At 41.2% G+C, this 25,411-nt stretch overlaps 1 protein-coding gene across 8 annotated transcripts in view; it reads right to left on the bottom strand.

The window, feature by feature from the left end:
* PPP3CA (protein phosphatase 3 catalytic subunit alpha) overlaps positions 1 to 7,783 on the bottom strand; it is a 309,334-nt gene extending 301,551 nt beyond the window's left edge. For 2 of the 8 annotated variants that reach the window (XM_025983828.2, XM_025983830.2), the window contains exon 1: positions 6,037 to 6,855. In XM_025983828.2, coding sequence (XP_025839613.1) covers positions 6,037 to 6,094 — 58 coding nt within the window. In that variant the 5' untranslated portion in view covers positions 6,095 to 6,855. Of the gene's footprint in view, positions 1 to 3,105; positions 3,164 to 4,834; positions 5,269 to 6,036; positions 6,856 to 7,539 lie in introns of those variants that run through there. The other 6 variants (XM_072755568.1, XM_072755567.1, XM_072755569.1 and 3 more) reach the window with 6 other exon arrangements.
* Between the last annotated feature and the right edge of the window lie 17,628 nt (positions 7,784 to 25,411).

Genomic DNA, 25,411 nt, shown 5'->3' with positions numbered 1-25,411 from the left:
AATGAATTAAAAATACTGAAAATATCAAGACTACTAACGATTTAGTTTACAAACTGAAATAATGTTTCAGTGCCTACATTCCCACCTGATGACTATATTTTTAAAAACCGAGTGAACACCTATGAAGCACCGGCTGGTATTTTCATTTTAGCATTCTCTAGAAATTAATAAAATCCTCAAACCAGACCAACTGTGTGGGCCATCATCTGTAGTTCAGACAAAAACACTTCTGATAACCTTCCAAATAAAAGTAAAACTTTGAGCAGGAGAATATGCTATTTCTATTTCTGTGTATGTACCTGAACAGAAAATAACGTTTAAGAGTTTTCCTTTAGTAAACCTCATGCCAAGACCAAACCAGATTATAACATTTATCATCAGAATTTATATCTCTACTAAATACACAACTTCTTCTCCTATTACAACTATTGTATGTAGCTAGTCATTCAGTAAAGCAAAATTTGAAATAAAATGTGATAGCTTAAATATACCAAAAGTTTCAAATAGATTTTCAAGAGAGAAGAGCATCTCTGCTAAAGGAAATAATGTGCTTACACTTACCTGCATTCTAGTCCCACCTGTGACCAACCATTCTATCTAGTGTCTCCATTTCTTCAATTATAAAATAAATGCCACCATAAGCTACTATTGCAGACCCAAGGCATTCACAGATTCCAATATTAATTGTTCTGACTATTCTTGAGTGACCCTCAAAGTACATTAACACGTTATCATTTGTAATTCTGTATCAGCAGTGACCAAATTGCCATTTCTAGGCAAGTGGACCAGGTCAGACCACCTGAGCTCTCAAATTCCATTAGGGGTTCCTTTGGTTCACACAAGTGAGGGATGAATAGAATTTTACACATGAGGGAAACACTCTGTGACTTAAATAATATAACAGTGCAATTACAAAAAGACTGAATTCAAAATCTCACTATATCTCTCTTGAATTTCAAGAAAGTTGCTGAAAAAAAAAACCAATGATTTTTTAATATTTATGAAAGTTTCAGGTCACGAATCATCATTCTCAATAGTTCTGGAGTGTCCAATATTTTTGCAAAACTTTCAAAAGAGTAATTTAACCGGATTTGCTAAAAGGAGGGTATGTCTAGAAAAATGCTGTTTTCCAATGAGGTCACTCTAAATGGATTCTTTATTTGGTTTCATAATTAGTTCCAACTTTACACATGGCTGACACAGAAAAGATAAGGAAAATTGTAAGAAGCCAATTATAAAAGCTTTAAGTGTATAGTATATTGAAGTCATATTTCATATTTCTAAGATTACAAATAAAAACAGGTCATATTTATAGAAACAAATAGATTCACAAGACATATTTTTAAACTAATATAAACAAATGTCAAAGTAAACCTCTAACGGTATTCTAGTGTTACTTGTTTCACACATTTTAACTAGATGTCTTAAAATACATTGTTCATTTAAAGTAGAGGTTCTTTCCTCCAGTTTCAGAAAAAAATTATCTTTTAAATGTTAATCTAATAATTAATGGCATTTTAGAATCACTGGAATTTCCCTGAATCACAGTCTCAATTGTTGCCTTAAGCCTTAAGTTACAAAATGTTTTGAAAATAATGCATTTTTGTTAGATTTACTTTATAGTGGGAATCCTGAAAGAAAATACTAATGAACAGATCAAGCTAATTTGTAATTAATAGCATTAATTTACATGCTATTCAGTTGGTCCTGAAAAGAATCTGTTAGCCATGCCCATATTGTGTCATTATAATATTAATTAGATCAGCAGACCCCTTTCTTCACATCCAGTGTAAACTTTAGCCACCAAACACTGACATCTAATAACACTGAATTAATAAGGATTTAATGTACTCAAGCAGAAAACCAGATACATAGAATATACATGAAACTGAATTGATGGTAACAAATCTAAGTAAAATAAATTCACAATGAGCTGCTCTTCTTGACACACTACAAAGAAATGGCATTATTTAATATTTTGTTTCAATATCCAAACATGATGATTATTACTAAATGTAGCATATTTTTATTTTCTTCTTAAGCAATATTACCATCTCATTCAGCTAGAAACACTAGTGGCTTGAAACATTGTTTACTTAATATTTTGCTCGGCTACCAGCTTCTTGATTGTATAATCTTAGATATTCTTCCAGAATTTATATACAAATAGTATATAAACTGACAACAGAAAAAGACAGCTTTTTTTTTTTTTTTTTCTGCATTCCTCACAGCCAAAAGTAACCTGACATAGAGCACGGAATTCCCTACCCAGAACTTTTGAGAAATTCCCCTAAACTCTTCCCAGGAATTTACCCCCCATCAACCTGCCTCAGTATCTGGAATTTCTACCATTAAAATCAGTTTGGGTTAACGTAAGAGGCCCATTGGAAGATGCTTAGAAATGAAAAAGAAAGAGAAAAGAAAAAAGAAAAAAGAAAAAAGAAAAAAGAAAAGAAAAGAAAAGAAAAGAAAAGAAAAGAAAAGAAAAGAAAAGAAAAGAAAAGAGATGTAACAAAGCAAGACATTTATCACATAAAATTTAACTTCCTCTAAGTGTATGACTTTCCCTATAGCCAGTAGGGAATGTTAAGGCCAGTCAAGGAGTTAAAGGTAGGAGGAACAGGAAGGAAGAAATGAACAAAGCCAAAGTTTAGAACCAGGCTTGTGGAGCACCACGGCAGAGAAAATCCAGACTATGTGGCATGCTGGGGGAAAGAGGAGAGAGTCGTTATTCTTCTATTTACCGACCTCCATCTTTTCGTCATATAGTTAGGCATATATTTTGTTTCCTTAAAAAAATGTAATAGTAAATGGATCAAATTATTCTGACTGCCAATGAATGGCATTACCAAGCTCTTTTCTATGAGTTTTTGTACTTTCCATTGTTTTTATCCAAAAACAGTCAAAATGAAACAGCACCAGCTTTGCTAAACAAAGTATCATTTTTTTTCTGAGGTAATCTAAATGAATGCTTTTTATCTCCAAAGCTGCCATTCCTTTTCATTTTTAAGACTTGGAAAACTGATCAGGGGTTCTGGACACACTCTAAAAGATGCTACAAACCTGAAAAATTGCATAGTTAGTTGAGACTTAAACTCAACCTACCTTTCTAAAGTTGCACTCTGGAAGTACAAATCAAGAAAGCCGTCACATCATGGTATTACTACAAACAAAACCACAAGCACAGCTTTATTTGTAAATAGCAATTTGTTATACAACAAAAGCCAGATGACACTAATGCAGATAACTGTAAACAACACCATGGCATGCCACGGTAATAATGATCCAAATACTTCTTATTTCTGTATGTAACTAAATACCACTATCTGTACTTTGTAAAAGGAGGGAAAGCTTACGGATAATCCCTTTTCTGCATTAAAGAGTCAATCTCAGACCACTGAGATGAAGTTTTAACAAAATTTAAAGTCATGGTTCCATGAACTATGTCTTATCTAATTTTTATAAATAGGAAAAATTATTTGGTCATCTGTTTTCCATTCATCATACATGCACTTTCTACTCACTAAGCATGTGTGTACATAGGGAAATAAGACTTCTTAGAGAACTGATAATCAAAATAGATTACCATTTCAAATAATTAGTCATAAAAATCATATATGTGACAAAATGTTGGATCCACCCTTCCATAAGCCTTTTAAGCCAGCAAAATAAAGTCTAAAATAAGCATAATAAAAATAGCATGCCCATCTTAAGATCAGGATTCGTTGATTAAACTTTTTTCCTATAAACAAATTTCACATTCAAAATTCACATCAAGATCCCTATCAAAACAAATGCAAAATTACCTTTTCCTATTTTGAGACATTCCTATTTTCCTATATTATCCACATGTGCGTTTCAGTTCTGCAAAAATATGTAAATCTTTCTTTTGGAATTATGGGGGAGGGTTGTCTCCTTATAATAAAGAACCATTTATAAAAATATTGTAACACTGGAAAAAAAGCAAGACAAAATAATCATGGAATGGTTGAATTGGCTCCTTCACACTAATTGGTAAAGACACCAGTCAGAATGTGTGGACAATTATTTTTACATTCTTCCCTGCATGACAATTTTACATTCACAGGGAGAGTCCACACTTTGTGATTTAAAACAGGGAACCTGAACTTACGTATGCACATATGAATGTTTTTTTAATCATTACACATTTACGGCTATCATTTGAATTGTAAGCTTTACAAAACTTGTTTTGAGAACATGCAATCTAAACGTAAAGACTGGAGTTACACCTAAACTTCACACATTGGGGAGATACTCTGATATTTCAGCAGAAGGTTTTAATTTTTGAAAATGTCAACAGAAACCCCTTAATACAAAGCATAGTTCTTTTGAATGAATTTGAATTCACTGTTTTTACATGAGGAACCATCCCTGCACAAAGAACAGTTGTGCATCTGTAGTCCTACTTCGAGTCATGTTTGCAAAGGAATTTCCTCCTTATTTTGATGAGTCTATGAATACTGCATTCACGCAGGAATGATTCTAATACAACCAAAAGGAGAAAAGATATTTCACTCTCTCCATCACCACGAACACATTCAACTTTAGAAACTGAGCCAACGTCCAACGTGAATGGAGCAATGAACCGTTCTAACGCCCCAGGACTTCAGGATCACGGTCTCGGTGCTGCTGAGTTACTTCACCTAAAGTGTTCATGGGGCAAATGACTTTACTGCCCTGCACTCCACTTGCATGGCCACAGCAGACACTAAGTTTCTCACACACACACACACACACACACACACACACACACTCCCCACACCAAACAGTGCTGTTTCCCATTTCAGAGGCCCCTTGCGCGCCCGGTCCATACCCCATCCCTGCTCCGCTCCGGATCCTAACACCAGGGACGAGGGACACCACTTAGTCCTGGCGGACCCGCTCTGTCGCCCCATCCTTCCAGGATTCACAGGACGGTTCCTCCCCCTCGCCCCCGCCGAACACAACGAGGACGACCACTGCCCGGCCCCTTCCTCGCCCCACGCATCCCGGCTTCTCCCCGCCAGAACCCCAGAGGCAGAGCCCGGGATCCCGGGGCAGAGGAGAGGGGCCGGTAACAGGAGTCAAACAGCCGGTTAACCAGGGGGTGCCAGGGGCACGGGCGGAGCGAGCGGGCTGAGGTTACCACGGGGAGGTGTGCTCCGGCGGGGAACCGCTCGGGCGCAATGACAGGTCGGGGGCGGGGGCGGGGGCGGGGGCGGGGGCGGGGGGGCCGGAGAGCTGCTCCGCGCGTCTTCCTCCGGGCCTGCGGGGGAATCCCGGAGCCGCCGCTCTAGGGTCGGTCCCCGCCTCCCGCGGCCTCCCGCGGCCCCCGCGGCCCCCGCGCGTCCCCTCGGCCACCCCCCCGCCCGCGGCCGCCCCCGCCCCGCGCGGAAGGAAGCGCCGGGCTCCCCCCACGCTCTCCCGCTCTCTCGCGAGTCCTGTGCAGGCCCTTTCAGGGGGAGGGAGGGGGAGGGGAGGGGAGGGGAGGGGGAGGGGGCGCGGAGGGAATTGCTGCAATGGAGCGCCGAGCGAGCCCAGCCCGCGCGAGGCAGTCGGTGGAAAGCCACGGCCACATAAAAATGCCATATTAATTTTTTAAAAGCCATAAATCACCCCTCCCTCTGCAAAAGAAAATCATAAACTCGATCCCATGCAAGCCTGCGAGCAGCCACCCACTTCCTATTTCTGTCACAGCAGCTACACCCTGCCAGCAGCCACCCCCCGGGCGCCCCCTCCCGCCGCCGCCGCCGCCGCCGCCACCGCCGCCCCCGCCGCCCCCGCCGCCCCCGCCGCCGCCTCCCCGCCGCTCAGCCATTTGCCAACGGACGCCCCCGTAGATAAAAATGCCCCAAGCGGGGCCCGGCGGGAGGCTTGGGGGAAGGGCGCGCAAGCGAGGGGGGTTCGAGGGTTGCACAAGATCCTAGAAGGTCCGCGGCTGGAGCGAGCGGAGAGCCGGGGGCGGGGGGAGGGGAGGCCCGCGGCGCGGGTTCCTGCGGCACACGGTGCACCGGGCGACCGCGGCGCGCCGCTTACCTTTCACCACCCTGTCGGTCGTCGACAACTTGGGGTCAAGGGCCTTGGGCTCGGACATCTCCAGCCGCCGGGGGACAGCGACGCGCTGCTCGTCCGTCCTACTGCACGCCCCGACCGGACCGGCGGGCCACACACTCAACGCCGCCGCCGCCGCCGCCGCCGCCGCCGCCGCGCTGCAAGCCGCCCGGCTGGAGGTCTGGGCTCTGAGCTGGCTTTAAAGTTACTGCCTTCTCGCGCGTCCCTCCTCCTCCTCCTCCTCCTCCTCCTCCTCCGCCGCCGCCGCCGCCTTCACTCCTCCGCCGCCGCCGCCAGCCCCGCCGGCTCCGCTCCGGGCTGCGCGTGTGTGGCGGTTATTTATTTATTTTCTAAGCACGCCTCTTGGTTCTTCTTTTATTCTTGGGGGAAGGGGGATGGGGAGGAGAAGCGCACACGCGAGCACCCACCCTGGCGAGGAGACCGGGCACCGCGGAATGGAGCCCCGCGCGCGCACTCTGCCGGGATTAAGACCGATCACATGGGGAGGGCCGGGGGCGAGACAGAAGAGGCAGGGCCGCCGATGTCAGTGCCGCCAGCCGTGCCTCGGCGTCCCCGGCGGCGGAGAGGCGGCCGCCGCTGCCGCTGCCGCTGCCGCTGCCGCTGCTGCCGCCGCCGCCGCCGCCGCTTCCCCACGCCGGACGCCGCCGCTGATCCGCGGCCGCCGGAGACGTCCCGCCGCTGCGCTCCCCCGCGCTCGCCTCTGCCTCCCCGCGTCGCTCCTCCGCTCACACAGGCACCGCCGCGGAGCTCGGCAGACACAGTCCCGGGCGCAACCTACCCTCCGCCGCCGCCGCCGCCGCCTCCGCCTCCGCCTCCGCCACCGCGCCCGCCTCCGCCTCCTCCCCTTCCTCCTCCCGGCCCCCGCCTCCAGCGCCCCGGCAGCCTCCACCTCCCCGCGGAGCCGGCCCCCGCTCCCGCCCCGACGTCAGGGCTGCGGGCGCCCATTGGCTGGCGTGCGCGTCACTCACCGCTGGCGGCGGCCTCCGCGCTCGGCCCGCCTCCCGCCCCTCCCCGCGGGCCCCGCCCCCGCTCTGTTTTCTCGCGGCCGCCAGTCCCGCGGGCCCGCCGCCTCCGCCGCGCAGGCCGCTCAGGTGTCGCCGTGGCCGGCCGGCCGGGAGTCGGCGCCGCGGATGGGCGGGGGTCGCGTCCGGGAGGGGAGGGGAGGGGAGGGGCCGTGGCCCGGCACCTGCAGCCCCAGGGGGCGTCCGGCCCTGGCCCGCGCACTCCCGGCGCCGCTTTGGCCGCTGAGCCCGGTCGGCTGCGTTCAGCCGCAGTGCGAGCGGCCAGGTGCGGAGGGCGTCTCCGGGCGTGTGCGTGGCCCTGGAGAGGGCAACAAGGGGGTTGGCGGGGAGAGGCGGGAAGGGCGGGGGGGCACCGAGAGAGGGCGGAGCAGGGGAGAGCGCGGGGGCTCGCGGCCGGCGGACAGTCGGGGAGGATCGCCAGGACGGCGACGAGTAAACAACTTACCTGGGGGAGACGGGCTCCGCCTGGGATGGGCGTACGGTGGTGTTTGCTACTGGGGCTTTTTGGGGGGCGGCGTGGTGCTCCTCGGGGTTCCCCACCCCTGCACCCACACCTGCTCAGGAGGGGGCCGCTTCCGAGCGGCGGGGGTCAGGGACGTGGCGGAGGGTGCGGGGCGGGCCCGCCAAGGAGGTTGGGGACGGGCGTCCACGCGACCCAGGGCTGCCCTGACGGTGTCCAGGGAGAAGGGAGGGGGCCTGGCCTTCCCCGGTCACGCGCGCACGCAGCCAGTGGTCGGGACTGGTGGCGCCACACCTCCCTTCCCGGCTCCTTCCAGCCCTCCGACGTCCACCTGGTGCTCCCGCTGTGTGCGGGCCCTGAAGCCCAAGGCCATCCCCACTCTGGTGCCTTCGCTGGAAGGAGAGTAACGAAGAGAGTGCGAGGCTCAGGACGACACAGAGGGACAGTGGCAGTCACCGCCACTCCGTTCTGACCTGCCTGCCTCGCCCCAGAATGAGGAGATCTCCCTCTGCCCGAAAGTCACTTCCTGGCACAACCCCTCTCTCTGGCCAACGGGGCAAGGGGACTGGAGCTGGCTTCTTTGTGAATAACAAAGAGAGCTGGATGAATTTCTCACCCTCCGTCCTTCCTGCTACATTGCTTAATTCCTTAAATATCACGGTTTTTTTCTATTTCCCAAATTGGACAATGAGCCCAGGAAAAGGCCTAATAAAAGATTTAGGGGAGCTAAGAAAATGGAGCCAAAAGTGTTCTGGGGGACACAGATTAGAGGAGTTCAGACTCGAAAGTAAGTTTGAGAACTTGACTGATGGCTCTGGAGTATGACTTGAGCAGTATAGCCCGCAAGGAATAGGAGGGCATAGTAACAGGCAGGGGAGCCTCCGTGGAGGCCTCTAGCAAAAGGAGACCATGTAGGGTGTGTCCCAGGAACGCGGGGAGGCTGCCACCAGCTCCAAGATTCTGCTCCCCAATTCACAACCCCAGGATAGTGTGTGGTAATTAGGCAGACAGTGCATTTAAATATGCATTGTGTTCCTTTTATATGTGAGACACTGTGGTAGGTAATTGGTGTGTGTGTGTGTGTGTGTGTGTGTGTACCGTGTGGGGGCGGGGGGAGGAGATGGGTTACTTGAAAATGGTCCTTGCCCTCAATAAAGCCTAGAGTCTAGTAAAACTGTCATAAAAATATGAGCTCGGAGAGGCCACTGTATCGCCTCAGGAAGTGGTTGTTGAAAACAGTCTCCGGAGCACCAGCAGAGCTAGTTGCTAAGGCAGATTTGGGAAGTTGGTTCCTGGCCAGATGGCACAGAGTGAGGCAGAGATGCCAAGACCTATGGGTGAAGAAGAGAGCCTGCCCAAGGAAAGACCAGGAAACCACGTCCAGCGATGCTCACTTCCAAGGCCACAATGTTTTATCCCACATGTGGTAAACAGAGGTGCAGTCCCCACCGTTATTTGGACACAGTTTTCAGGTTTAGGAAAAACACCTTTGAACCAAGATCAGAAGACTGAAAATGTCAGCACCATAGAAAAGTTTTACGATACAAATAGGAAATAAAGGCACACCTTTGAGGCACACCCTTTAGTCCGCTACAAGTTTGGGGCACCTCCTAGCTGAGGTATGTGTGGGAAAAAAAAGTTATGAATCATAATCACTTTATAACACTTCTTATAATCATCACTCACCTTCAATGCTTGTGTATGGTCCCATACTGTTGCAACACTAACACATCTTCTGATCCAAAATTAGACCCTATTCAAAGGAAAACTACCCAGCAGAAATTAACTAGGGACTGGTTATGTTTGCATACCTGGCATACAGAACAGCCAAATCTTTTGTATTGAGATACTTTTTCAGATGTCCTACGATCTGCTGCCATTTTTAAAGATTCTGTTAAATTGTCCAAGTAGTCCTTGATTATATTATCACTTACATAAAATTACCTTACATTTGGAATTTACAATTTCAAGAAGTTACTTCAACAGTGTCCTTTGCTTGGGGCACCTGGGGTGGCTAAGTGCTTGAGTGTCTGTCTTTGGGGGAGGGGTGGGGGGAGAGGGGGTGACCCCAGGGGTCCTGGGATGGAGTCCCACACTGGGCGCCCCCACAGGGAGCCTGCTTCTCCCTCTCCCTATTGTCTCTGCCTCTCTGTGTCTCTCATGAATAAATAAATAAAATCTTCAAACAGATACACATACACAATGTCCTTTGCTTATGAAGAAAAAGAAAGGAGAAAAAAGGGGAAGCCCATTTTGGCAAAAAACAACTTGCAATCTGCTAAAAAATTATATTTCCATTTTCTTAGTATACTCTCTGGGGAGGGTCTGCCCAGTTAGGGGTTTTATTCCCTGGCTTGCATCTGCTTGCATCTGAGTGGGTACATGTGACCAGTTCTGGCCAATGGATTGAGGCCTAAAGTGTTTGAACAGTTTCAGGCCAAGGCAGTTAAGCAGCAATTATGCATTCTTCAGTCAAAAGCTCCCATCCTTTAGCTGAATGCAGAAGCTTCTAGGGCACAAGGGACAGAGCTGAATGCCCAAATTACCACATTAAGGAATCCTGCCCACCTACAAGGAAAATCTGCTTTAGACTTTACAAAAAGAAAAAATAAATTTTTATCGTATTGCTCCATTGAAACTTGAGGATAGGGGATCCCTGGGTGGCGCAGCGGTTTGGCGCCTGCCTTTGACCCAGGGCGCGATCCTGGAGACCCAGGATTGAATCCTACATCAGGCTCCCGGCGCATGGAGCCTGCTTCTCCCTCTGCCTGTGTCTCTGCCTCTCTCTTTCTCTCTGTATGACTATCATAAATAAATAAAATTTAAAAAAAAAAAAAAAGAAAGAAACTTGAGGATATATTACTTAGGGTAGGGTACTAATACACAAGAGTGAGTTATTATTTATTTTTTATGTTTAACTCAAAAAGTAAAATCCAGAATTGTTGTGTACCTGTTATAGAACAGCACTACCAGAATAACAAAAATATTCTTATTTCTTTTAATATACGAGCATCAAAATTTTATTTTTTGGAAATGAATTATTCATATACCAGTTGTGCTTTGAACACATATTCTGTGCAAAGTATTGTGCTAGAGGATGCAAAAGTATATAAAGAACTCAAAGATTTAGTCCATTCAAGGATCTTAAAGTCTTATGAGAATTATACACATCTTTGTAAACATGTAGGTATAAGGTGCTACTTCCTCTCACTATTGAATAACTCAGACTAATTTTATTCTTTACTTCATCTAAATTAATTACAAAGATAAGTATATGTGGAAAAAAATATTGAAGATATGGAGTAATCCATGCATTCAAGTGCTCCATGTCACAGCTTACCTCCTTTGGTGCAAATCAGAGTAAATGAACAATATTTTAGCTTGCTCTTAAGTGCTCTGCTAGATCTAGAGGCATTTTTGTTTTGAAGAAAAGAAATAAAGATGTTGTATTTTATATCCTGTTTTGAGAATAACCTGCTTTTGAAAATTTGGCCTTTCCGGTCTTGGACGAGTGTTCTATCGTTTTGACATTAAGAGTTGCATAATATCTTCTGGCTTTGGCTCTTCTGAGGCATATACTTCACTCTGAGTAGTTGATGGTCGACAGCAGTATGTCTGACCTGTTCTCACCTGCATTGGAAAGCATAGCACTAAAGAACTTACAGAGTACACAGCCAGTCCTGTCGGGACCATGAATGTGTACAAGAATTTGACTTATTATCATAAAGCTAATTCCTCTGACATTCCACTTCTAACATGTGAACTTCTACCCTCTTCACGATAGAGACTCTAGAAAATTTATTATTGAAAATGGATTTTATTTTAGGTTTAAATTAAAAGGGCTTTTCATTGTTTATCTTCTGATTTGCACTTGAAATTTTGTTGAGCCTTATATTTTTCAGAAGGCAGTTTTATTCATTTTAGAAAAGTTACTTCTCTGAGAACATAAAAAAATTGTTATACCAAATGTATTCAGGAAAAAATTTATTTTTTTCTATTAGGGACCAAACTATAACTTCTGGAATTATATGCTAAGTTTAATATGGAGCAGCTATATTTTACATAAAATTTGACATCAGGTGATTATATTTATGTGGATTTAACAAACATATATTCATATTTGTTTTATTTACATTTGTATCTTCATCTCGTATCCCAATTTGGGGCACAGAGTAGGTGCTCAACAAATTTTGTTGAGTCAAATTTTAAAAAGTATTGGCATCCAATATGTGAAGCCCTAGGCTAAATACCACAGTATCTGCTCTCAAGGATATTTTAATATTACTAATGTACATATATATATGTATGTATATATATATATATCTCTATATATATCTATGTATATGTCTATATATATAGATAGATACTGGAAAGAAGTCTCATTAGCCTTGTCACCTAGAGAGTTTGAATTCTAATATTATTATTATTTTTAAAATCATTAATAGGTTAATGGTGCCAAGTCATAAATGTTCATGTTTAAAATAGATACATGTGTGCTATTATATTGAAAATCCAAGAGATATTCGTGGCATAAAACTTTATGTATTCTGGCTTTTCTAAACTCAGAATTTCAGAATGAAAATTTTTTTTAAACAATAACATACATTTATTATCTAATTGTTTCTGCAGTTCAGGAATTTGAGAGTGGTTTAATTGGATAGTTCTGGCTTAGGTTCTCACATGATACTGGAGTTGAGATGTAGGCTGGGGCTGCAGTCTACCAAAGGCTTGACTGCAGCTGAAAACCCACCTCCCAAATGGCTCACTCAATGGTTGGTGAGTTGATTCTGGTTGTTGGGAAGGAAGCCTCAGCTGCTTCCCATGTGGACTCTCCAAAGGCCCCTGAATATCTCTACAACATGGTGGCTGGCTCCTCCAGATTGGGAAATCTGAGGACTTTTCCCAAAAGAGAGGTAGTGTGGTTTAGCAGTTTAAAAGTACGCTGTCTAGAAGAAGACATCTTGGGCTCCGATGCCATCCTTGGCACATTCCAGCTTTGTGACTGTAGGCAGATTACTTAGCTTCAGTCTCCCCATTGGAGAGAGAATGCAAACGTGACCTGGAAAAGCTGCTTCGTTGTCTGATCATTGGGATGACTACATCCTGCTTGAAATCACCTAGTTACTGATGGGCCTTCATTCATCAACAGTCTGTTCAGTTTTGGAGACATTGTCATATCTGTTTCATTGAGGTCATTGAAGCCTGGGCACAGAGGAGGTAATTTACTTCTTTGGTAAGGTTACTATCTGTTCCAGGTTTTTTCAGGGAAATGAAATGAAAAAGGAAATGAGCTAAAGTTGATATTTGAAGTGCTTTGAAAACAATGTCAACAGCAATGACAAAAGGCTTAGTAATCAAATTAAAGGAGACTTAATAAATCAATTTAGGAGAAAGTTCATCAAGCCCTTTAAAAGTACATTTGCATATACAAAATCAATATAGTATTAGAAATGAGTTTCACTCATCAACACTAGCAGAAATTTAACTTTACTGGAGGTAAGTTTTGCCCATTATTGATTGAAAATTCATGAAGTTGTGAGGAAATATTCTATTATAAAAAAGGAATCTTGTACTCAGACAAGACATGTTTCCATTTTTTTCTAGTCAGTGAGGTTTTACTCTGTTAGTATTTACGGTTATTGGAAAGCATATATTCAACAGACATTTATTGAACACTTACTTATACATATCAAGCAATTTAAATATAATATGAATAAATCTCTCCCCTCCTAAACCTTACATTCTAACAAAGAGAAACAGATGATAAAAAAGGAACAATTAAAAACAACTACAATCATACAACATGGTAGGCAGACTAAATGATAAACATGAAAATAATGTACAGTGGTAAGAGCACTGTAAGATGTGATGGGTAAAGGGGTACTCCTCACTGCTGCAGGCAGATTGTTTAGGGGGTTCATCTCTGAGAATGTGATATTTCAGTGGAACTTCAAATGAACTGATGGCATAAATATTCTAGGTAAAGGAAAAGCATGTGCAAAGGTCCTGGAGTAAGAGTCTGACATTTTTAAAGAAATGTCAAAGAAGGCCAGTGGAGCTACAGCACCAGTAAACTAAAGAGAGTAGTATGAGATGACGTCAGAAAGATGATGTAGAGTCAGATCATGTATAAGACCTTATAGACCATAGAAAAGATTCCAAATGTTACTCTGGTGAAATGAAAAGGTATTTGTTAGGAAAGAGATAAATGATATGATTTAAGCTTAAAGAAAACAGTCACTCTTTTGTAAGAACTGATTCTGGGTGTAGTTGGGGGAAGGAAGCACGGCTAGAAATGCGAACACAACCTAAGAGATTGTTGTCCTAATCCAGGCTAGAAATAAAGTGGTTGGGATTGTAGAGTTTAAAAGTAAGTGGTGAAAAGTATCCAATTCCAGATATATTATAAAAGTTGGGTTACCAGATTCGCTGTCAGATTGGATAGGGGATGTGAGAAAATAAAAAAGAGTCAAGAACTCCAAGGTTTTGGGTCTGAGCTAATGGGAGATGGAGTTACCATTTACTGAGAAAAGGAACATTGAAAATGAAGAGCATGTTTGGTGGTGAAGATCTAAAACGAGTTTTAGATATGTTAACTTTGAGATGCGTATTATACATGCAGGTGGAAAAGACATGTATATAGTTGGATATATGAGTCTATAGAGAGGAGAGAGCCAGGCTGGTGATGTATAAAACTGGAAGTCATGGCAATTTAGCAGTACTTTATTTCAGCTAAGGAGTGGGAAGAGGAGGAGGGATCAGCAATGCTAATGGACAGGGGCAGCTTCTGGATGATATGATCCTTGAGAGCAGGTGTCTTATCTTATCCCCATTGAATTTCCAGTGCCTGACATATGCTTGGCATACGGAGGTGCTTAATAAGTGTTTGTTGAGAGAATGAATATTTATTTGTAGTATTACCCAAGCTTAGTTTTTCTGCTTTTCTCAGTAGTTGAAATAAGCATCACAATAGGGTGGGGAATGGGGGAATTCGATGAAGGTGGTCAAAAGGTACAAACTTCCATGTGTAAGATAAATAAGCTCTGGGGATGTAATCATGACTATAGTGTAGAATACTGTATTGAATATTTGAAAGTTACTAAGAGTATATCCCAAAAGTTCTAATCATAAAGAAAAAATTCTAACTATGTGATAATGATGGATGTTAATGAATCTTATTGTGGCAATCATTTTGTGAAATGTGCACATACATCAAATGATGCTGTACACCTTAAATTTATACCATGTTATATGTCAATTATATCTGAATAAAAATGGGAGAAGAAGAAATTAGCATTTCAAAGTATCTATAGGAAAAAATGAAAATTCATGTTCAGATTTTTTTTTAAGTTATAAAATCAATTTTCATGGAGTAAAGTGTTGACTCAGGCATTGAAGACGAGAAATGGAACGGGAATTCAGGAGTTTAGGTTTAGCATGAGGTGTGTCTCTCACATGTCCCCACTGCAAGAATAATTATGTCTGTAAATCCAGAGGAGGGCATAGTATTACTCACAGCTCCTCTTTCTCCAAATACACAAAGAGTTCTATTGTTTGCATCATCTACGCTATTCCCTGGTGATAAATTAGGGCAGACATTAGCAATTTTCAGGGAGGAAGTGAGCAGGGTGTGGGTTATGATTGTTTAGAAGCAGTCCCTCAAAAGACTGTTTTTTTTTCTCTCTTTCAGGGTATCCCTGATGTCCAGCCCAAAGAATTTAGACAGTCAGGAAAATTGTGCTAGATATGACTTAGGGTACGTGTCCTACCCATATCCATCTTTAAAAATGCCCCAGCCATAGTACCTGCTGAGTGATCATCAGGACACAGGTTCACCTGCTGTTATCCATCATGGAAAATTGGACCAGATGGTTGAACATCTAACTGAAAGGTACCTCAGGACCAATGATCTTTAACCTCTCTGACCTATTTGGCAAAAGTGAGCTAGGCTAATCCGATAACCTCTGGGAAGAACTTGATTTAAAAAAAGAAAGTTGGTGGTGGTTGTTTGAATGAAAGATCTTATAGTCTGGGACTGAAATGGCGACTAGCAAATGACTCATATGTCAGGTGAATAAACACATGAAGCAACTTTTGGGCCAGAGGGACTAAGTCAGATTCAGCAAGGGTGTAGAAAGAAAGGGTGGGGGGAGGAGGGAAAGAGAGGAGGGGAGAGAGAGACTATCCTAAATCTGTTTTCTTTTTGGTCCTTCCTAAGACCTGGTTGTTTCCACTTTTTTTTTTTTTTTTGGAATTATGAGACCCCTCATTGTCCTTAAAATCAACCCCGTTTTCTAGAGCTGGTTTGAGTGTTATGTTCCTTTCAACCGAAAGACCCATCACTGTAGCATATGGAAGATACAAGAGCGACTAAAATTGTCATTCCATGTCTCTGTAAGTTTTTAAAAGTTAACATCTTCTGAATCTGGTGCTTACAGAAATCCTCCTCTTCATTCAAAAATTAACTATAATATGTTCCCATCCTTGCTCATCCCAGTTGTTTCCATAGCACATCCAATGCCAAAAATAGGAAGAGCAAAACTATATATATATACATATATATATATATATATATATATATATATATATATATATAGAAAGAGAGAGAGAGAGAGAGACTGATTGGGGAATCTTGATACGTTTTGGAGCTATTAAATTATTTTCTATGCCTGCTTTCATGTCACCAACAGGCAGGTTACAGGAAAAATCTCAGTAACTTAACAAAGTTTGAAGTCACCTGCAGGTCTGAGGCACCCCTATCAGCATGTGCTTTCACAGGCAAAGTGGGGGGCATGAGAGGGAGCCTTGGGGAGTTGGGCTCCAGCAATCAAGTGCTTTTGCCTGGAAGTGACTCTCTCAAATGACTATACTCACATTTCACTGACCCAAACTCCTCATTTGGTCACACCTAATTTCAAGAGGTATGTGATCCTCCCACATATCCAATATTACAGAGAGATCAAATATTTATAAAGAATAATAATACCAGTCAGCATTTCTAAGTAACCCAATTAACCCTGTGGGACCTCCATTCTATTGTGTGCCACCCAGTGACTAAGGCGTGTGTCTTATTTCTGTTTCATGTGCTAAGATACTCCGGAATGACTATGGATCCTGATCCACTTCTTGTGTTGAACTCTTTTTCCATCCCTGTTGCATAGCCTCTACTGGGCCGAATCAGATATACTCCGCTTCGACCAGTTGTGTTATTACTACATCTTCCTTGAGCCTGCAGTCCCACAGCAGATTCCTGGTGTCACTACCACCACTTCTTATAACCTCACCAGCTCCCTCTCAGGACGAGGCTTAGTTTCTCCCTCATGCTCTGCACTCCAGTGCCTCTGTAGATGGGCAGTGTTGGACAAGAATGAATAATTACTAATATTATACAAACTGGACTTGAGAAAGAATGCCTTCTAATGTGTCTTAGGCACACCTAGAAGCACTGAGGTCTTTTCTGATTTTCAAAGATGTGTGCAGATTACTCAGAAATATGAATATATCTATGTATAGATATATAACATATATAGAGTTGTTTAGTAATCACTGCCTTTTGTAAAAAGTTAATATGATCAGTTTAATAATACTATGCACATTTATTATACTGCATAAATGCTAAGCGGTTTCTGTGAATGCTGTGTTTTGGTACTGTTCTGGTACAGCGAAAAAAACATTTTTTTCTTACTTTGTTAGTTCTACAGTGTGATGAGTAGTTTTTTGTGTCAACTGGACTAGACCACAATACCCAGTTATTTTTTTAATATTTTATTTTATTTTTTAAAGATTTTATTTATTTATTCATAGAGACACAGAGAAAGAGAGAGGCAGAAACACAGGCAGAGGGAGAAACAGGCTCCATGCAGGGAACCTGACATGGGACTCCATCCCAGGGTCTCCAGGATCACACCCAGGGCTGCAGGCGGCGCTAAACCGCTGCGCCACCAGGGCTGCCCAATACCCAGTTATTTAACCAAATGCTAGTCTGGATGTTGCTGTGGAGGTATTTTGTAGACGTGGTCTATATCTAGAATCAATTGACTTGATAATGTGGATGGGCCTCATCCTATCAGTTAAAGGCCTGAAGAGAAAAAATTGAGGTCTCCTAGAGAAGAAAGAATTCTCCTTCAACACTCCAGCAGTGGCTCTTGCCTGAGTTTCCAGCCAGCCAATATGGATCTCAGACTCACCAGCCTATGAGTGTGAGCTAATTCTTTAAATCTCTTTATATGCACGTAACACATAAAGTTATATACATGTATATAATTTCATATGTATATTATATATACCTATATAGTTTCAGGTTTTGTTTCAAACCTCGACTGATGCTCACAATGTGTATTTTTTTCTGATTCAAGATCAGCAGTTATTATAAATGTCATTAATATTTATGCATCTATAGCTCTCCGTCTCTCTGTCTCTCTTATACATGCATCCACGAAGTGCACACACAACACACACACACACAACGCATCACATAGGAACACACTATATATTGAATAAAATATAAAATCTCTGGTTTAATTTTCTAGGGTAAAATTCACTTTGCTTTTCTCACTCATGGCCTGGATAAATAATTTCTATTCTCCCCAGTATACCAAATCTCCATGTAATTCTAATGGGTTTTCAGTTACCTAAGGTTGGGGTACCTAGATATAGATTGTGAGGTGAAGATTCTTATAAAAGTGATTTATTAAGCAGTGTCCCAAGGAAACAACCAAAGGAAAATAGGGAAAGTGACAGATAAGGGAAGTAAACAAGGCAAGGGTGAGATGTCAAATCAAGACCCAGAGATGGAAAATTTGACTAACTCCTTCAGGGGACCTCTGCAGGCCTATAAGTCACGCCCCTAAGCTGTTCCCATCAGGGACCAGGGAGCTGAGTGTATTTACCCATGCTGTCAGTGGTGGAGATGCAAATTCCTAGGCACTTCCAACAGTCTTCACATTCAGGGAAGGTGCTGGGGAGTCCAAGGACAATGCTGGGACAGAGATGCAGGCTGCTGTATATGGAACTGGAAAAAGTTGGTAGAAGGTATGGGTGGACATGGATAATCTGCTGGTCAGGATCATAAGCCATGTGGATAGAGGGATGATATTAGGAAAACAACCAAATCACTTCTTTGAAGGTATGCAGCTAAAAAATATATACCTCTTCTTATGTCACTTCAAGTTAGTCTCCCTTTCCCACCTCCACAATGGACTTACCATCCTAGGAATAAATGTAGTATGATTTCATGGGCAGATTGTCTCACTCCTGCTCCATTTCCAATCCCCAAATAATGTCCCTTCTATTGTATGAAATTCTTTTTTTTTTTATTGTATGAAATTCTTAAGTCTCAGAACATAGAATTTCATTCCTTTATGGATAGACTAATGTGAAGATATTTCTAAGACAAGAAGCACATTGACTCAGCTCAGAACTGAGATCCATCCTGAGTGTTTGTGGCTCGGTCTTTTGCCCAGCCTTGGAAAGCATTTGGGGTATGCTGGCTGTTTTCTCTGTTTAGAAGCCACATTTCAAACCTGACTCATCCCCATCTTCTACATGAATTATGGGGCCATGGTTCTATGGATAAAGATTGGGTACATGATGCCATCTTCCCCATCAGATTCCTTTATTTGGAGAATTTTGAATTCAGTCTTTCTCTAGAACACAGGTCATATTTATACAAGGGCATTTCAGCAGCTCTATTATTCTATCCTATAGATCAGGAAAGCAGAAAGAGGGTTTCTACAGAAAGAGAGAAAGAAATACACATTAGGCATAAACAGAAGAACAGAACTGAAAAACAGTAGAAAGACTGCTTGTATTCCCATTTTGTGCTGAAGTTGGGTTGAAATTTAGTTATATGCAACAGAAGAGTAATAAATAAAAAGGGGAAACTAACAGTAGCAAATTTTCTGAGCTATTCTCTGCCCAGAAGGAATCCTGGGTAGAGACCAAAGGGCCTAACTTACCTCCAGGCTGGACAAGGGTGGGGTGGCCCACAGGCTAAGGTGACAAAATGCATACCCCAGGGACAGGAGAAGGTTTTCCAGAAGTTACTAGGTGGAACACTTTTTAGAAGACATTTTCCAGATCTTTAAAATTCATACTTACTTTTTCTTAAAACTGATCTATCAGATGATCTCCTGGGATCTGCCCCTTCTCCTTTGCCACACCTCTCTTCATATACTCTTTTGCCTGCTCATTCATCTGAAATTAGTGTGGTAGTTATCACAAAGTATGAAATCTCTTGAGTGCCAAACAAAGAAACAATCTGAGAAGTGACACTGAGGGAGCATCACATGGTAAAGCTAGAAAGGCATGAGCGAAAATATTGGAGGAAAGTATTGTCTTATCTAGGTGAAAGACACATGGGTAGACTCTTGTCATTCTATCTTCCGAAAACAAAATCAGGTTTTGGGTTTTTTTTCCTCACAGAAAGTCTAATTTAGATTATTGGTTTAACAATTAAGAACAGATTTTGAAAAGCAAATTCACCAGCAGATCTTTTTACTCTAAATAAGTTAAGTTTGCCACTCTAATAGTATAATAGAAAATATTTATCAACCAAATACAATATACCATTTGCTAGAACTTATAATCATGTGCAACTACTAAAACTTCAATATGAAATTTTACCTTACAATTGAAAAAATTTAATGTTAAAAATTATTTTTGGAGATACTCAAGCAAAAATATCAAATACCTCTAGATTACCAAAATGTATTCATCCAGGCTAAATTACTGTGATCAAGTCAAGTGACCAAACACATTTGTTTTCCTTTTTATACTCTTGAACACCTCATGAACTTAAGACCGCAACACTTTGATTCACTGAATGACCAAGGAATAAAAGCATTCAGTAATTTCTTGTTTTGACATATGAGAGAGAATCAAGTATATGAGGTACCTGAAAGGTGGTAGTGTTTGATGGTCAAAACAAAAAGAATAAAAATAAACTTTTTTTCTTGTTTTATAATTCTGCATGTTATTCATATCACACTTTAATAGTTTATAGGATACATATTAAATGTATAGGATAAATAAATTAAATATTTCCTATATATTTATTTTTTTTCATATTTCTTGAGTGGGTATTTTCGTTTTAGTTCATCTAAGAGCAAAACCTGAGATAGTGATTCTTTTCAAATGATTTACTGAAAAAAATGCCTTCAAGGGAAAGATTAAGGGAAGCAGGACAGGACAGGAAATAAAAACTAAGCTAGAGACTTAACTTAACTGGTCTTAACTGGTCGTTAGCTTCAGTCTAATCCCACTGAAAAAGCTCTGAGTCCAAACTGCACGACAGAATGAGACACCCATGATGTGGAAGATGGAATACTCCGCTTTGTCAATCTTTTCTCTTATGGTCAGCACATTTTATGTTTTCAGAAATCTTTGCTGACCTCACATTTAAAATATAATCTCCATGTTATCTTTTAGATACATTCTTTCATTCTTTTACATTTCACATTTTGTTATATTAGCCATCTGGAATTGATTTTTATTTATTTATTACATGATGTAGTAGTTAAGCTTTATTTTTTTCATATGGATATCTAATTAACATAACAACATTTATTAAAAAGACTCCTCCAGAAATCCAGATGTATTCTGTACTCTATTCTGATCTTTTTGTCTATCTGTCCTTACCATCAATACAGCGCTTTCTTTATTATTGTAGCTCTGTAATTATTTTTATATTAAATAGAGCAGGTTGCTCCACTTTGTCCTTTTTCAAGTTTGCCTTGGCTATTTGCATTTTAACATATATTTCTGTAAAAAAATCCACTGGGATTTTAATTAAGATTGTATTCTATTTTTAAATTAATTTTGGCAAAATTTTTACAATCCCAAGCCTTCCAATCCATGAACATGGTATATTTCTCCACATATTTAGGTTTTTAATTTTAGTCAATATTGCTTAATATTTGGGGGGAAGAGGCATTGTATGTATTTCTTTAGATTTTTAAAAACTACATGTTTGAAATTTTTTGTTAACTGTGTACATTTGAAGACAAATTAATTGAGTTAGAATTTGACTCTGATTTTCTGCAAATGCCATTATCTTCAGGCTGATGCTCATTTGCACACAAGCATAAGGTAATAAGGCTACTATGAATGTGCTAATTTCCTGGGATATGTTATTTTAATTTTCTATAGTAATAACTTTGATGAATTTTAATTCAGTATTAATTCAATATGGTGATGGGCACTGAGGTGGGCACTTGACGGGATGAGCACTGGGTGTTATTCTATATGTTGGCAAATTGAACACCAATAAAAAATAAATTTATGAAGATGAAAAAAAATAAAAAAATAAAAATAAAAAAAGTGAAAGGTTTCCAGAGAAATGACCACATAAAAAAATTTCATGTAGTCAATCTATCATATTCTATGTATTTTAAGTGAGAATTTATTCTTTCAGTAAATTGTGTCTAGGATTTAGTTTAAGGAAAATATTCATTTTGCTAATGTATGATATACCATTTATGTTATTCAGGGTCATTTTAGGAAACAAATAGCAAATTTAATTTGAGTACTTTGAAGAAAGTTTAATAAGGAAGTTTTACAATGGAATAGGCAGGATGCATGCTATATCACGAAGCTAATAACAGTGAAGAATTTTTACTACTCTTTTACCTAAATTGACAAGAAGAAGGAGTAATTACCAAACCCTGAGACAGTGGGCTGCTTGAAGGTCCTGTGACCTTCAGAGCAGGCATACAGGCACACTTAAACCCCATATGACGGGGTCCTTCTGGCTTATTATTCTTCTTCCAGTGATGCCACTGTCCTAACCCAATCAAAAGCCAAAGATCAAGAGAATATTTGATGCAGTTCATATATTTCAGCTTCCAGGATATGACAGCTCAAAGAAGAGAACAATATAGAATGGCTCCAGAGGGCCAAACAGAAGACATCCAACATATTACTTTTATAAAAAAAAAAAAAAAAAAAAAAAAAACAACAACAACAACAAAAAAACTTTGGAATTTTTTTTTTGTAACTTCCAGAAAGCTAAACTATTAAACCATCAATTCAATTAACAATAGTACTCTAGACCTTTTACATTTACCTTTACTTTTTTTTCAAATACGAATGTTAATTGTTTTATTTTTTTATCACTTCAGAATAACACAGAACAACAAAGCCATTCACGAATAATAAATGATAATTACAGAGCCCAGAATTAACGTGTGGATGAAATTCTGGGTTTTGGGGTGTTTTTTTGTTTGTTTGTTTGGGTTTTTTTAAAGATTTTATTTATTTATTCATGAGAGGCAGAGAGAGAGAGAGAGAGAGAGAGAGAGACATGGGCAGAGGCATGGGCAGAGGGAGAAGCAGGCTCCATACAGGGAGCCGGACGTGGGACTTGATGCCGGTACTCCACGATCATGCCATGGGCCAAAGGCAGACGCTAAATTGCTGAGCCACCCAGGGATCCCCAAAATTCTGGGTTTTTGATTTGGAGTTTGTCATTCTACTGTCTTGGAATTGTTTGCTTTTTTTTTTTTTTTTCATTTTTTTGTATATATTTTTTTATTGGAGTTCAATATACCAGCATATAGCATAACACCTAGTGCTCATCCCGTCAAGTGCCCCCCTCAGTGCCTGTCACCCAGTCATCCCAACCCGCCCCCCCTCACCTCCCTTTCCACCACCCCTTGTTCCTTTCCCAGAGTTAGGAGTCTCTCATGTTCTGTCACCTTCTCTGATTTTTCCCACTCATTTTCTCTCCTTTCCCCTTTATTCCCTTTCACTATTTTTTATATTCCCCATATGAATGAGACCATATGATGTTTGTCCTTCTCTGATTGACTTACTTCGCTCAGCGTAATACCCTCCAGTTTCTATATAGTGCCTGCTGCTGGTGTCCCACTGAGGTTACCTTTAACCATCTGTACCCATCATTCTGTTACTGAATTGTTAATAGTAATTCACCATTGCCCGTTCTCCAGAGAATCATTCTTGGCGGATAAGGAGCTTCTTTCCTGGGGCGGGGGCGGGGGGGGGGGGCGGTGGTGCTACCTCTTTCTTCCCTCAAGAAGTCAACCAATGTCAGACTAACACAGCACTACAATGGCTGGCTTGCCTGCCATAATGTGGGATTAACTCTATTGTGCAATTTATGCTTTAAAATTTTCCCAAGGAATCAGACTGAAACTAGTGTCTAACTAAGACTACATTCTTGGTTAGTTTGTTACACTACCTATCCAGTTTCCCTCCCTTTGCTCCCCTGAGAGCACTTCCCCAATAAATCACTGGAACAAGAAGCCCTGTATTGGGATCTACCTCTAAGATACCTAATCTAGGATGGTCTGTAATGTGATACATATGTGTACATGTTGCTAAAAAGAGCATTTTTTAAATCTCTAATCCTTTATTTTAAACTAGCCAGCATTTATTAAGCACTAAAAAATAGACTAGCACTTTAATAAGTATTTTATATCCATTTTATAATTTTATCATCTCAGCAAACCAAAGAAGAATACTCATAATTCTTACTTTATAAATGATATATTTAAAGATTAAGGAATATCCTGAGTACACACAAATAGGAAATAGCAAAGCTGATATTCAAAATGGATCTCTTCAATTCCAGAAACAAAGCTCTTAACCACTAAAATATATTATCAACTTTTTGAATTTAAAAAAATCTAACATTTATTGAGAATTCACTTATTACTTTACCTGTATTATATCATTAAAATCTCACAGTATTCTATAAAGGGGTCACTAAAATTATCCCTATTTTATAAAAGAAAAATGGAGGGAAAGGCAATATATAAAAGATATAATCTGGAAGTAAATTTCTTCAGACGAGAGCCTGTTTCCTCAGCACCTCATCTAGAGTTATGTGGATGGCCTATATCACCATATCACATAAGATGTAGTCTTTTATTTTCACAATGACTGTAATCGCATGCCTGTCCCACTGAATATGCAGAATGTTAATAATTACTTCTGTATTTCTAGCACCTCCTACAATGCTGAGCACATGGTAGGTAGTAGGTATTCATTAATCTTACATAAATGAATGGCTGAGGAATGAATAGATTGGGAGAATTCACTTTAGTCTTAGTTTGGGCTACTATAACAGCATACCATAGATTGAGAGGCTTAAGCAACAAACATTTATTTCTCACAGTTCTGAAGCCAGGAAGTCTAAGCTCAAGGTGCCAGCAGACCCAGTGTCTGGTTAGGACTTGCTTCCTGGTTGACAAATGGGAGTCTTTTCACTGTATCCTCCCAGGATAAAGAGCAGAGAGAGGGATCAAGCTCTAGTGTGTCTTCATATAGAGGGACTAATCCTATACATGATAGCTTCACTCTCATGGCCTAGTTACTTTCCAAAGACCCCCACTTCCTAATACCATTACATTGGTGGTTAAGATTTCAACAATTGGATTTTGGAGAAAACAAACATTAAGTCCATAACAACTATTTTTCAGTTATATTAAAATCTATTATTATTGTTCACTCAATATGGCAAGAGAAAGTCTCTTTTCAGTTTTTTTTTCTCTTTTGAAAATCACTTTAATCTGTGAGTCCACATATTCCTATTTGATACTACAAGTGTACTATGAAAAAAAGAATCATCAGTTATCAAGACTGAATTAAAATCATAAAAATCCTCTCTCGTGTAAACTCTAATTTTACAAATGGGCAAGGTGAGATGTAGAGAAGCTGAATTCACCAAGTCACAAAGCATCTGTTTAGCAAGCTGTCCTGGACCTTGTCTGGGTTACTTCCATAACTCAAACAGTGACATGTATATATGCATATATATTTATATTTACATGTTCATCGTCTGTGATGGCCTATGTCATTTACAAATAAGAAGAGCTAGCAATTACTGAGGTTTTTT

Source organism: Vulpes vulpes, chromosome 4 (genome assembly GCF_048418805.1).
Source record: "Vulpes vulpes isolate BD-2025 chromosome 4, VulVul3, whole genome shotgun sequence".
Lineage (NCBI taxonomy): Eukaryota > Metazoa > Chordata > Mammalia > Carnivora > Canidae > Vulpes > Vulpes vulpes.
Note: the sequence above shows the minus strand (reverse complement) of the source record. Positions and strands in the feature narration are given on the sequence as shown.